This window comes from Clytia hemisphaerica, unplaced genomic scaffold (genome assembly GCF_902728285.1).
Source record: "Clytia hemisphaerica strain Z4C2 unplaced genomic scaffold, Clytia hemisphaerica genome assembly, whole genome shotgun sequence".
NCBI classification, from domain to species: Eukaryota; Metazoa; Cnidaria; class Hydrozoa; order Leptothecata; family Clytiidae; genus Clytia; species Clytia hemisphaerica.
The window spans coordinates 905522-920637 of NW_027103834.1; the positions used below are offsets into that span (position 1 = coordinate 905522).

Here is a 15116-nt window from a genome sequence, read left to right on the forward strand (position 1 = left end):
TGTAAGGTCACGTGACCTAGGTAGGATTTCCTACCTAGCCACGACACACTTTTCAGCAAAAGTGCGACATATAGCCCTTGGGCTTTATAAATCTGTGGTAGTACTCCCCTGAACTTTCCTCAGATATTAGAGAATTTAAAAAAAGGGAGTCTTAAGGATTGTATTGCTATAAAACCTGGTGTAGAAACTGGTTCTCGGCAAACTCGAAACAAAAAACTAACTTTAATTCGTGACTGGCAATGATGTCATTTGCTCTTTTCGTTATTAAAATATGTAGCTAATTACTCTATTAACGACGCTACATACGGAAGTAGCAAGTTAGCTACCAGTTTCCTGGTAAGGATATAAGCTCGTTTGCTTTGTAAGGAACTGGGAACGAAATTATGTTAAATAGCCATGAGAAGAGTAATTACGCTAAATCGTCAGTTTCGCTAAGCAATTTACGACTTGATAATATAAAGTGTTGTAGTATTTCGCACTCAATTATCATTCAACAGCTTAAAGAGTGGAAATAAGAGCAGAATTGAAAACGTTACGAAGATGAGGTTACTTTTGGCTTTGTCAGTCCTTTGCTTGCTTGTTTTGATACAAGGAGGTGATTGTAAGAAAAAGGAAGGCGAGAAAAATAACGAAGTCGAAAGCAAGAAAGATGCAGCCCACTTTCATCACTACAAAAAGGTAATATTAATAACTGTGGCCAATAGTGATCAATCAATTAATATTGTTCGACCGACAGCAATTAATTATGCCTCGCCCCATGAGCGACCAGATCTTTTTTACTGTATGACTATGAGATCAAGTAAGTTCAAATAACGCAAAATGAAGTGATAGAAATAGGGGATGATGTCTGATATACCTCAATTTTGCCTGAAAAAAAGAACAGTTTACGCGAAGAATTTGAGTCTCAAAGTGTCAACAAGCCGAGCCGAGCCTCAACAAAAACAAGGTTCCAAGGAGGTACTACCCTGTGCTTCCATACTCAGACGATAAAACTCTAACTTCTTTTTCCTTTTTTTTATAGAAACATATCCCGCGAAAAGCCATGTTCGTTTGCAGACGATTTGCCAACTGTCCAGGACCTCGACTGCCACTCAGAATACGAAATTCTGATCGATTCTCATGCTGTTTAGGCTGTGTACAGAAGAGAAATAAGAAGAACAGATTGGTTTTCAGTGCCAGAGCTGAAAGCTTCGACTGTCTTTGCAAATGTCCTGCCTGTGCACAACTTAGAGGTTGACTCTACCAAACCTGTAACCTAATAATGATTTTGAATCAAGAAAAAATAAAAGATTATTATCAAAACTTAAAATAATTTGTCGACACCTTTATTGAACCATATTTCTGAATAACAAAGCAACGATTGAAACAAATGAGAAGAACTGCAATGAACTCAGTTTTCAGCAAAATATATTTCTATATTCAAGGAGTAATAATGGTCTGTTGTTTATCCTTTTTCTGTTCTTCGATATTTAATCTGGTCATCACTTTAGACAAAAGGGTGTTCAATCGGCCAACCATTTCACGAGGATCGTCCAACAAACCAGCAGTAATAAGCGCGTTGTCAAAAAGCTAAAACGATAAAAGAAAATAGAGGTGGTTTAAAATTGTTAAAATTGATTATAATGGCAACACAAAGCAAAGAATCAGTCCAACTTTTCATTTTGAAGATTTTTTTTGTCGCAGTTGTGAAGCAAGCGATACTAGATTGATGTAACGCTTTCTACGCAAATTCCCGGGTTTTGCAACTAGATGAAAAAATGAAGCAATTATTTTTTCCTTACTTTAAATTTGCCACTACTGGCAAAAACCGGGGTGTTTCCGTAAGAAATTTAACGTCCTGAACTCATCTAAATATGTAATTTCCAAACAGTGACTCAAGAAGGCTAAGAAAGAAAGGTAACTTGAACAGCCGACCCCGTACTGCTTCTGCAGGATCTTCCGTTGACAAAAAACCTTTTTTCTGAATTAAAACCACACCTTTTTTGATATGAAAACGTGCATTCAATTATACCAAAGAAATATTTCTTTGATTATACTTAATATGGTGATTACAAGTTCAGCTTGTGAGCCTACGCAAAAGGTCGTACCATTAAATCGAAATGATGCACGGTTTTTTATAAGAAAAGTGTTTCTTTTTGGCTGAGGATGAAGTATTCTTAGGAGTTTTCCGAATCCGAGGATGAGATTTTCTTTACATTTTTTATAAAAAAATATTTTTCATTTTCTAAGACGATATCAAAATTTCTTATTTACGTTTTACGTATAAAAAACAACAACTCATCTCCTGATAGAAATCATGCTTCCATTTGAGTTTTCCCACCCTTATATTCTTGTCAATTCACAAAATCTCCCCTGATATTCTTATAGCACTACCTTATCGGCCAAAACTTAGTCGGCCCTAAGTGACTAAATTTTGGCTTGGTGATTAAATCAGGCCGACTAGCTAAAATCAAGGCCGACTAAGTTTTGGCCGATAAGGTATTCTTATAAAAGAGCGTGTTTATAGTTTTTTATCCTTCTACGTTCTAGTTATTCACGAATATGTTAGAGATTACGTCCTAGATTTAAAATCGTGTTTTTTCTCCGAAAAAATGACAGTCTTGATAGATTGCTTGAAGATTTTTCAACCAAAATCTCAAATTTCAAATATTTAATCAGTTAATCAGATCAGATCTGAAAATGGTATGAAAAATCTGAATTCACAATATATGATGATACAAGCGCAACTTTGAATTTATCCACTCAAAACTTTCTTTACTACAAGGTATTACTTTTAATCATAGCCTTGATTCGAGATTATTCTCGGGTACCTAATAGGGGACGGCTATAATTAATTTTTTGAAGATTTTCCACCCAGGACATTCTTATTCCAACCCCCCCCCCCGGGGGCTTATTATTTTTTGGGAAAATGTTTTTGAAAGTTCCCTCTTTTGTCCTAATTCAGCTGTATTTGTCTCATTTTTAAACATTTTCCACCCAGGACATTTTTATTCCAACCCCCCCCCCGCTTATTAAGTTTTGAGATTTTTTCCAACCCCCCTCCCGCTTATTCCAATCCCCCCGGCTATTAGGTACCCGAGAGTATGTATTTCCGAATGTCAAAAATTTTGGAACAGACTTTTAAAATTCGTTTCTTTACCTGGTTGACCAAGAGTTCAGCAAGCATGGGATTGCTTCCTTTTAGTGTGTTCAGTGAGCGGACGATCTCGTGGTTGGGATTGATCTCAAAAGTTGGTTGAAGTACTTCAAATTTCATCTTCAGAAGATCAGTATTGGGGCCAGATTTGACGAATTTCAACCATCGTCTAGCTGCACCCATATCGGGCACTGTGATCATTGCAGGGTGTGATGCGAGGCGTTTCGATTCTTTAATGTTTTGACATTTCGTTTTTCCAAGTGTGTTTTGAATCCAATCCATTAGTTCGTTTGTCTCAGTTTCCGATAATTTTTCTGAAATCAATAAAAGAAAGGAAAAGTGATAAGAAGGGAACTAAATCAATCCAAAGTGGTACCTTGTAAATTTCCTAGAATTATAGTGGTCTGAAATGAATGAACATTGGGTATATTGCAAATTCTTATAAGTTTGTGTTTTCAAAGTCGTTGTTGTTCTTAAAGCAGACGCTTGAAGGCTTTATTAGTACAGGGATGATCAATATTTGTACAAAACAAAACGAAGAGTGCTCTTACCAATGTCGGGTTGATCGGTGATGACGTCATCAGTGAGAGGATCTGAACCCATCAAATAGTTTTCCGCAGAAATTATATTTTTCTTTTGGAATTCTTTGAGAGCAGCAAAAACGACTTCATCATTTTCTTCGTATGTGAAAAGTACTTCCACATCTTTTGCTTTCAATGCTTCGTAATATGGCGATGATTCTGCTAGCTCACGGCTGGAAAATAAGTGGTACTAGTTGACTACTGTGTGAAGATTTTGTTGTCGGGTTGGCTCGTTCGAAACTGCGCGTGATACATTTATAGAATCGATTAGGGGCCACTCACATATCGATATTTCCTAATAAACTAACGCCAAAATGACGCGAGGGGGTGGGGGTCAGAGGCATTGACGCTAAGAAAATTAATCAAAACATCGATCTTCGAGACTGATTTAATTCTAATTTTTCTAACAAATATCAAATTTTTTTTTTATTTTGTTAATCACTCTCGCTACGCATAGTTTTGGTCATCTATTTTTCATGGTTTTTACACAAAGCCAGTATCGTCTCGTGTCATTTTGACGTTAGTCGTGGGAAAATCGATATGTGAGTGGCCTCTTATTGAAATGAACAATCATAAAACATAATCGAGATCAACATTTTTTTAAAGACCACGTAAGTTTTGTTTTGAAACTTCCTTAAAAGAAAGGCATGACGGGAAGAAAGTAGCGTACCTTGGAGCAGAAAGGAAGAAAATTTCTTTTTGATCTTCTTTCATTCCAGAAATATAATCCATCAAAGATTTCAAATTTCCTGGTCTTTCTTTCGAACTTTCAAATCTCAGCAATTTGGCGATATCTTCACGTCGAGAAGGTGATTGGTCAGTGACCACACCCTCCCGGAAATAATTTCCACACTCTTTCATAAATTTCGTGAATTTTTCTTCATCTTTTCGCGATTGTTCTAAGAAGTACCTTAATAGTTTAGTAACAAGAACATCACTCAGTTTTTGAATCAAAGCACTATCTTGAAGGAGTTCTCTACTCAAGTTCAATGGGATGTCTTCACTGTCAACAACACCACGAATGAAACGTAACCATTCCGGTAAAATCTTTTGCGCTTTCGATTGAATCAAAATCTTCCGTGAATACAAACTAACACCGAGCTCCATACGCCCGAAACCGAACATTTCTGGGATATTGGAAGGTACGTATAAAACACTACGAATGTTCAATGGGGCGTCCGCTTTGTACATGAGCGAATAGCGAGGTTCGTCTGACGTATTGGAAATAAACTGATAGAATTGGGAATGGTCTGTTTCGCTGACATCCCTCTCTGAGCTCGTCCATAAAGCCTATAATTATTCAAGTCAAGTTTTTACATTCGTATTGATAATTGTCTGTGAAGTTCTCAAAACCATTTCAGCAAATATTGCAAGAACGTAAACGAACGAGTGTCCGTATGAAGTATCTACCAAGGTCAGGGTCAAGGGATGAGGGATGTACATAATCTTATGAGCTATTTATCAGAAGGTTCTTTTTAAAACGTGTGTGGAGTAAGGGGGTAATTCATGCCAACCTCGTTTAATTCTTTATAAACAATCCTTTAGATACAGATATCTAAGGCATCAAATAACGTTTAAACTATTAGAAAATTTAAGGAATACACGCCCATTCAGATACACTTACATCAATGTTGTTGAGTCTTGAGCCATTTAAGTAAATGGGAAATCCGACAAAGTTACTGTAGCACCGAATTATATCTAAAATATACAGGTAAGTTATCTACGAAAAGTCTTATTCAAGCTTCAAAACGTTCAAAAACAGATAGTTGCCTGGACCATTCTTTCAGGTACTTGTTTTCAAAAAAGCCATAAAATTGAACATATACTAAGGATATTACTGTTTTTGTAATGGCATCGTATTTTCACAGCACCTTCGTGAACCCTAGTATCTTTAGTGAATACATTTCATTTTAGATTCTTCATCTAGAGAGTGTTCTGTTTTGTAAATTCTCACCTTCGACAGTAGTTTTGAGGGAGAACCTTCGATCATCAGATTTCAAATGGATGATGACTTTTGTACCACGTGTTACGCCTTCAGCTTCGGCGATCTCGTATGAGCCAGATCTGTTAATAGGAGAAAGGTTTTCGTAAATGGATGGAGATCGCTCATATTTGTTTCAATTGTCCCACTAAGATCATGTTCAGACGTTACGATTCCGTTTCGCTCCGAAACGAAATAAAGACATTCTATTGGTTACATTCAAGTTTTACGTCACTTCTAACCAATAGAATGGCTTCCTTCCTTTTCGGAGCAATATTTTTCGAGCGAAGCGAGGTAAAAAAAAGGAGCGCCATCGGCAATTATTTTTCACTGTTTGCGAAGCATTTTCAGTATTTTGCGATGTTGTTTGGAAGAAAATGCGAAAGTATCTTCAATTTATTTCTCTAGAAAAGCAAAGTAAGACTTGAAGTAAGAGATTAAAGACAAAGCAAAGTAAAATGAAGTTTTGAAGTACCGAGTAGATAAAGCAATAGAGAAACGAATGAATAAACTAGCGAAGTAGCGAGTTGATAAAGCAATACCGGGTGGTCCAAAAAAAGTTTCCACACGTTGTGCTATCGACTTTTGTATGGGTAAACTTTAACTTAATTGAGAGCACTCCTGAAAATTTCAATGTCAGAAACTAATTTTTTGTATAGTTATGAGGTTTTCTAAAAAGGAGGTCAAAATTGACTTGTTCAAAAATTGACGTCAGAAGATTCACAAAGTTATCAACCTATTTAGCTCTTGTTCTTTTCACTTTATCTTAGATAAACGAATGAATAAAATAGCGAAGTAGTGAGTAGATAAAGCAATAGATTAACGAATGAATAAAATAGCGAAGTAGCGAGTTGATAAAGCAACAGATAAACGAGTGAATAAAGTAGCGAAGTAGTGAGTAGTTAAAGCAATAGATAAACGAATGAATAAAATAGCGAAGTAGCAAGTAGATAAAGCAATAGATAAACGAATGAATAAAATAGCGAAGTAGCGAGTTGATAAAGCAATAGATAAACGAATGAATAAAGAAGCGAAGTAGAGAGTTGATAAAGCAGCAGATAAACGAATGAAGAAAGTAGCGAAGTAGCGAGTAGATAAAGCAATAGATAAACGAGTGAATAAAATAGAGAAGTAGCGAGTTGATAAAGCAATAGATAAACGAATGAATAAAGAAGCGAAGTAGCGAGTTGATAAAGCAACAGATAAACGAATGAAGAAAGTAGCGAAGTAGCGAGTAGATAAAGCAATAGATTAACGAATGAAGAAAGTCACGAGGTATTTTTTAGCTTCGCATTTTTGAGTTAGAAAATCTTTTTTGGTCGCTAAATCTAAAATTCACTTCGCATTTTGCGAAGTGCGAAGCTATAATTCGAACCCTGCTGATGTGATAAAATTCTCGCTTAAGATCAATTTTCTTCCTTAGCGGTTTCAGTATATGAATAACTGGCCCCTTCACTGAACGTTTGAACAGGCTGTTATGCAACGGTAAACAAAAAAACTTCGATTGAATAGTATTTTAAGACATGTTACGTCAATTGCATTACACAAACATGATAATATAATTTTTTAAACATTTCATTTATCTTTCAAACTACAAAATACGTGACAAACTCGCAAAGGTGGGAAAGAGATTATTGCTCCGATACAAGCTTGAGAAAATCACAAAGTTATAAGTGACTGGCAACCTTACAACTAAATTAATAGGATTAAATCGAGGAAAAAAAAATGAATTCGACATAACAGATTTGGTTATTATTTTGTGAAGCCTTTTTTTTCTACTTACCCATCGGATGACCAATGATATCCAGAAGCACTTGGCTCATAAGATTTGGTAAAAACATCAATCTTATCACCAACCATAAAGGTGGAATAAAATCCCACACCGAATTGTCCAATGATGTTTTGAGCGTCAATGCTCTCGTGCTTAGCTTTCTCAATAAAAGCTTTTGAGCCTGATCGAGCGATCGTACCAAGGTTATTGATAAGCTCATCTTTGCTCATGCCGATACCAAAATCTTGGATAATGAACAGGCCCTTTTCTTCATCAGTGGTCAGATGGATTTCAAGGGGAGAATCAGAATCAGAAATTTGTTGACCAGTAACTTGAACTTGCCGCAGCTTCTCGAGAGCATCCGATGAATTCGACACAATCTCTCGAATGAAGACCTAAATATGACAATTATCATAAGTGAATTTTTTCCCTTCAAAAGAATTCAACCCTATTAATTCAACCCTTAGACCACGAGGGACGCAGAGTATGAAAATAGCCTTCCAATGGTACCAAAGCCATCTTCTAAATCAAAAGCTACAAGCTTTTATGATACTTTAAAGTTTTGAGCAATAATTGCGGTCTGAAGGAAAACCTTAAATAGCTTTTCTTGTTGGTTCGTAACTTTAGGCCTCCGACTAATAAATATCTGATAAAAAGTTAATATCGTAGCTAACCTCTTTTTCAGAATAGAGGGATCTTGCAACGATGTCCAAAAGTTGCCTGGTTTCTGCTTGGAATTCATGTCTGACAGATTCACCTATCAACAAGAAAAAAATACAAAACGTATTGCACTTTATGACGAATATGAACGGACAAGGTCAATAATGTTTTTATATTGTTAGTTTTCCTTCCAAGTTCTTACAGATCAATAGATTTTTCTTTAAAAAAGCGATGCATTGTGGGATTGTTTCGGGGGTATTACAATAGAAATCTCTTAGAAATTCCTCGAGGGAATTCTATTTTAATAACCCCGAAACAATCTCACAATGCATCGCTGTTTTAGAAAAATGAACAATTTTGATATAACTGTATGGGACTTTTGAATATTTTAGATTGTACCTGTGAATTTTTAACCATTCTTAGATTATTTAGATTACTTAGTTAACTATAGTTTGACTGGGCAAAGAATGCCAAGATTTTCAATAACTTAGCAAAAAAGAAAGGTGTACTTTTTCCTAAGTTTTTATAAGCTGATCCAGGCAAAAAGAAATTGTCAATTAAATCTAGAAGCATAATAAAGAGCTTAAAATGGATAATTTCCAAATTAGTTTTTTTCTTCAGCCTTTTACAGATGTTTTATGTATGTTGCACATTAGGAAAAGATTGATAAGGTATAATATAACATTGATTCAGACTCTAAACCTATTGATTCTTACAAACAAATAGCATAATCACACAGATGTTAATTACTTGAAATGAAAAGACGCTAAAATATTCATGCTGATATAATTTCAAGAATTAGACATTCGAACTGGAAAAGAATGACAATGATTTAACTGTGGGAAACTTTTTATAATATCAGTAGTAGCTATGTTCAGCTTCAATACAAGAGCTTCGATGATGTACTATTTTTTTATGCATCCGAACAAAATAGCTCTGCTTAGCTTAGTCAGTCAAAACTTGCTCAATCCAGACCTGCACTTTAAAAACCTAAAGCTAACATTATTTGCTTTCAATAATTGAAAATTTATCAATATCAAAAATTCAAACGTGCGTGAACAGGAAATTATGAAAATGATTGACGGAGAAATTGAAAAATCAATCATATTCAAAGTATGTAATTACTGCTTTCTGTCTTCCAACTTAACATTTCGGACAGTCGTGAATTATGTTTGTCAGAAAAAAACAAATCATAGAGCTTTTATAATATGGTATTCCTGGGTATTATCTTATTTTTTCGGACAGATGCATGTTTTTTTCACGTGATCAGCTTAACTTGAGAACATGAAATCGTTACAGTTATACAACCTTTTATAACACTGAATTTTTTAAGAAAGCTATTTTGGTTATAACGCTTATTGATTTTTATACGTACCCTTTGAGACTTCATAATAATATATATCTCAAAAACGGTAGTGGTCAACATTTTTTTTAAATGATTAAGTAGTTATTGATGTTATCAAAAACCAAGATCATTCATTGAACTTTTAAATAGAATCACGCAAAAGGTCTTAAATAAATCAATTAAAAATCTTTGGTAACTTTAGAGATGCTCTCGTCACATGTCAAGACATTTCAGACCTTTCGCTAAGGAAAAATAATGGAACAAACAGTATGATATAAGGGGAAAAACATTTTGTCATGATAGCCAGCTATGTAAACAGGTCAATAGAAAAAACTATGAAGGATTTTAGTTCATTTCTTAGTTGATTTGTTTTTTCTCAGTTGACGAGGAGGACTAAAAGGGGGAATCAAACGCTCGTCTTACCTGTAACACTCTCAGTGTCTGAAATGACATGAACATTCTCAACTTCTTCTGTCTGCTGAAAAACAAAACGAAAAAACAACACTCGCATAGTTTGAGGAAAGAATAATAGAATTAAGTAGATTAAGTTGACACATCAAATTTTTTTGGAGTGCTTGTGTTTTAAAATTTTAAATATCTAAAAAGCTTTATCGTGAATTTTTTTGAAAATTTGTTTGTGACGAAGCTTTTCATTTCAAAATGTGAGAAACTTAGAATAGCAACTTTCTAATTCACTTCAAAATCGAAAGGGAACATTGGGTTATCTTTCCAATATAATTTATTACTCTGTACTACCAAATGCAAAATAATACAGATCAAAAATATCTATGTACAAAAAAATAATGAGAGTAAGAATAAATATAATCTATATACACCTTCACCATGTACCCAGATCCCTGAAGAAGATACCTCACAAAAATACTAAGAAACCTTTTCATGACTTTGACAATGGCTGAATGAAATTCTTTTTCACTTTTTTTTTACAAAATTTAGACAGGACAGGGCGAAACTCTATGTACACAAATTTTAAGATAAAAATAACAAAAACTTAAATATATTAGCGAGATAATTTTTGAGATCCGCATTTTGTAGATTTATCTCATATAAGTCTTGTCTATGTACATATACCATGAGATGCAATAATTGGCTTCTCAAGCATAATTTGAAGATTTGGGAAAAGGTGGTTCGTCGTCATAATTTTCAGGGAAGTCTGATTCAGAGGTATAGAAAATACCAGCCTTCTTTCTGATTTCAGAATGACGAAAGGATTTAGGCTCGACAGTCATATCAAAATTCTGTGTAGCCTCAGGTTTAGTAACCTCATCTCTATCAGTCATGTAATCCACAGGGAAGGCATATGGCATGAATGCAGTATCATCATACTTGAACACATAGGGGAAAATGGTGCTATCAGGAGCAGAGCTACATAACTTTATCAAGTAATCTTCTTCCTCAGACAAATTTTTGTTGAAGAAGAGATGATTCATATTTTGGGTTGCCATTTTAATCATGCGAGACTCCTCTTCAGTATGACAGCCTTCCCACAACTGTCTTCGCATCTGATTTCCTAATACAACCGAAATGGCTTCATCGTTTTCATTCATTACAAGCCCAAATGAATTGATGAAATCATTGTCAGATTGTGAAATGTTGATACGTTTGTAGGAGCAATCAGTGACCCCCGGGTCCTAAACAAAGAAAAGATAATTTCAGGACCCGGGAAATTACATAATATGAGGTTAGACTTACTGTATTGGTATTTGGTTAGTGTTCTTATAAGTTTAGGTTGGTCAACAAGTAACTTACCTGAGCTTCTGTTGTAAAGCTGCGACAATTCACATTGTAGATTGGAACAATCGACCCTAAGAAAAAATGAAATCTATCAGGGACTGACTATCATCAAAAACTATGGTACAAGTCTTTTTTGACTTTTTTTTGGAGGATTAGGCTTTTGCTTTGGCTAATTGGTTTTGGTTCGGTTTTGGTTAATTACTCCATGGCAGTTACCTAGAGACAAGATAATTTATCATGTTTTATTGGCCGAGGGAAAGTAATGTATGTGGAGTAATTAGTTATTCAAAAGACTGTCACGTTCGCCAAAACATCTATCACAAAAGCATGTATTCGAGTATTTTCATACATACAGTCAACTGCTCCAACTTGGGACGAGTGCACGCAACATGGGACTCTGGCCTGTATTTTCACTTACTGTTAAATCTCTTTGACAACAAATTTGATTTGATAACTCCACCAAGTTTATCAATCATACTTTCTGTCATAACATGTCACAATAACTTTCACTGATAGCGCGCCCTTTTTAACTTTTTTGTTTTCATTCAAAATGACCGGACGCCGAATGGAGAATTAGAGAACGCCCGCCACCTAACACAGATGTTAGGCGAGGTAATCGTCACAAGCCAAAATCCAACAGATTCAACAGATTTTGAAAACGAAAGCGTAAAGAATAAATATTGCTGTAAACACGTTTAAAACGCGGGTAAAAAGTCCTGGGCCGAGTCCCGCGTTTGCTCATTCAGCCAATCAGATCACACAATCTAGCCGGTTCCCAACTCCCGCTATAAAATCACATTGTAAATAACGAAATAAAACAGGGGGTTTAAATATTTACTAAAGGCTTATTTCGCTGAAAGTAATAGCTTTAATGAAACAAATTTTTGTTTTGTTATTATATATAAAACCTGAATCTAAATGGTTTTGAGAAGTAAAAGATTGTACGACTTCAAAATAGACAAAGATCATTTATGACCCCCGTCTCAGATGAGGTCTTCAGGCTTTATCTATAATAGAGAACTAAAACAAGCTTGACCCACTAAACTACCGTAAGTTGGTCTAATGTCGGCATCCGTCTTCTAATTTCGACACCCTTCTTTAGAGATAGGAACAATAGAAACTGAGGAAGGTTGGAATCGCTGATTGACTTTGATTAGCGCGATGAGAGGAAAAATCTTTAGACTATCAGTGATTTCGACCTTCTTATTATTCCTATCTATAAAGAAGGATGTCGAAATTAGAAGACGGATGTCGACATTAGACCAACTTACGGTATATATTCAGCACCAGACTCTCTGATATCCTGAGAAATTATTTGTCCGGGAAGAGCAGCAGATTTCAGCGAAATTCTGCTTTTTGCTCTAAAAGTATATGGTGGAAATGGTGCTTGTTTTCAAACTTAAACATCAATTCATTTGAAATATTTTGTTTATTTGGATTATTGAAAGGTTAAACTTAAAGGTTTGTTTTATTTTTATTTTTTGATGATAACTTCAATCAATCACTTACATTGAGCCTTTGAAATTTGTTTATTTTGGTATTCTGATTAGCGAGTGTGTAACTTGCGCCGTGCGATTGACGCCAAACGCTCACATTCGCGTGTGTTTTCCACTACGGATTTTTTTCATATTTTGATTTAAAAGCCTACTCAGTGCGAAAGAGAAATCGTGTATTTGATAATACGTGGTTCATTGAACTCAAATAAAATGACTTTGGAGGTTGGGTGAAATGGCGTGGTGGAATGGCCGTCCTATGTTGCGTAAGATAGTCCCAAGTTGGAGCAGTTGACGGTAAAATATGGATTGGTCTGTCGATATCTAAAACTTTTGGGAATTTAGATGTAAGGTGATGGAATGTAGATTAAGGGTGACACTCAAAATTGTTACAGATTTCAGGTTTGAGAAAGATGATTAAATGGGAAGTATTTGTATTTCATAATTTTTAGTAGCATTCGTAAAGAAAGTTGAAGGCCAACAGTGGGTTGCAACCTAACTAACAGAGAAGCAATATTGGCTTTTTTTAAACAGAGTGGCAAAATTCAAAGAAGATTCGGAAGGTGCTTCAGATGTCAGACTGTGTCAGAAGAGAATTATAAAGAGGAAATAAAACCCAGACATATTTTTAATTTGTAAGGCAAAGTCACTCCTCTCCTTGAAAGAGTCTTACCAAACTTTTGGGTGATGGTATTCTTTCTTATGCCTTGATTGCATGTATTGTTTAAAAGATTAGTTTTAAACAACTTTCCTCCATTTCTTTGAAGTTGAACCAAAATTCTCCTGGACGCCATGCTTGCTTCTTGTTTTTGCTGCTTTCTATTTTGAACTTTACAAGTTTGTTATGATTTCGGAACACGTGATCAATCATTTACGTAAATGTGATTATTTTCCGGGGGTAATATACAAAATAAATTGAAAGGATGTTATGAAAAAAATTGTATGACAATAAGTTGGTTTTTATGAAAATGAATATGAAATTAATAATTAGAGAACTTTTTTTATTTAAAAAATCATTATTACCTTTGGTTTCAACTTACGTAGCAAATTCATTACATACCCCCGGAAAGAAAAGAATTACGTAATTCGGAGAATGTCCGGGTATCAAAATCTCGGACATTAGAAATTACGGGTGGTAAAGACTCTGTATAATTCTTTATGATGGAAGCCGAAATGCACAAAAATATCGCAAACCCATGTTTGCGATATTTTTGTGCATTTGGGCTTCCATATAGAGAAGGGGAGTGTATTATGCGTAAGTCATTTTTCTAGCGGAAACACCCGGAAAAATCCGGGATTTGACCTCTCGCTGTTACTAAAAATAGAAACACGGAGGTCAAAATACGGCTTTTTTCGAGTGCTTCCGTTAAAAAATATGACGTCATCCTCACTTACGCATATCAAGAATACACTCCCCTCCTCCCGCCCCCCTTATGGGAACCGTAAACCTCTAGGTTTATGCTTTAAAACCTAGGTTTACGCTTCATAAACTTGGGTTTGCGCCTGTAAACCTAGGTTTGTGTTTTAAAACCTAGGATTAGGATTTTACGGGGCGTAAACCCATGTTTACGATACTTTTATGCATTTGGGCCTCATATTCCCCACGTTCCACCAACTCCGCCACCACCAGGTTGCGTTTGCGATATAACTTACTCTCCCATCACTTGAAGGTAACGATATTTATAAAGGCATAAGTATCACAGAAGACCTCTGTAGGTCCCAACGTGAAAAGTATAAAGAACTATCACAACAGGCGAAAGACCTAAATGATGACCTAAAAACCGATGAATTTATTTATCGGGTTCGAGGATCGTCAAAAAAGGCTTCGACATACAGAAGGTGTACAACAAAACACAAAAACGATACAACAACCCAATCAATCAATAAAACCGATCGATAATGAAAACCCAGCTAACAAAAACGATTCAAAAAACACAACCACGACAATTAGTGAACCTTACTATCATCTACACAAAATGCAGACCAAATGAAAGCTAAGAAGAAAAACGAACTCTTAAAGCAAGTCGCTACTGAACAGCCTCATATAACTGCGATCACCGAAGTCAACACCAAACGGATCTCTGAGAGAAAAGATCAAGACTACTCAATTGAGAATTATTCCACACCATATAAAACTAACATTGGAATACAAAAAAAAGAGAGGAATCATCATTCTAGTCCACAAGTCCATTAATTATCTCATTACAAATACAAGCGAAAGTTGAATTTTGAAGAGTCTTGCCTGTTAGAAATTGCAATGGAGAACAAAGACACCATGTTACTCGGATGTCTTTATAGAAGCCCGAAAAAAACTGAAACAAACATTTTCGATGAAAATAACAAGAACATGAATAAGCTCATAAAAGATCTCTGCCTGAATCCGAAATACACTCATAT

The 15116-nt window shown here is 35.3% G+C and overlaps 1 protein-coding gene across 2 annotated transcripts; it reads right to left on the reverse strand.

The window, feature by feature from the left end:
- Positions 1–1390: 1390 nt before the first annotated feature.
- On the reverse strand, positions 1391–13560 carry LOC136806962 (heat shock protein 75 kDa, mitochondrial-like). Of its 2 annotated transcripts, none has more exons than XM_067063541.1 (11): positions 13393–13560; positions 11242–11297; positions 9898–9949; positions 8144–8226; positions 7482–7864; positions 5672–5781; positions 5342–5415; positions 4388–5007; positions 3688–3890; positions 3140–3450; positions 1391–1569 (listed from the first exon to the last, which is right to left on the reverse strand). In XM_067063541.1, the coding sequence occupies exons 1-11, from the start codon at positions 13511–13513 to the stop codon at positions 1420–1422; spliced, it is 2163 nt and encodes a 720-aa protein (XP_066919642.1). In that variant the 5' UTR covers positions 13514–13560; the 3' UTR covers positions 1391–1419. The 2 variants fall into 2 exon arrangements, with proteins under 2 accessions (XP_066919642.1, XP_066919640.1); XM_067063539.1 differs by having other exon boundaries at positions 9898–9952; positions 13393–13553.
- Positions 13561–15116: the final 1556 nt, after the last annotated feature.

Excerpts from the sequence above, each read along its gene's own strand:
- LOC136806962 (XM_067063539.1), bottom strand. The coding sequence starts at position 13,513 with ATGGCGTCCAGGAGAATTTTGGTTCAACTTCAAAGAAATGGAGGAAAG. Across the intron at positions 7,865-8,143 it reads CCCTCTATTCTGAAAAAGAG|GTCTTCATTCGAGAGATTGT; the intron begins GTTAGCTACGAT and ends TGTCATATTTAG. Across the intron at positions 5,416-5,671 it reads CCTCAAAACTACTGTCGAAG|ATATAATTCGGTGCTACAGT; the intron begins GTGAGAATTTAC and ends TGTATATTTTAG.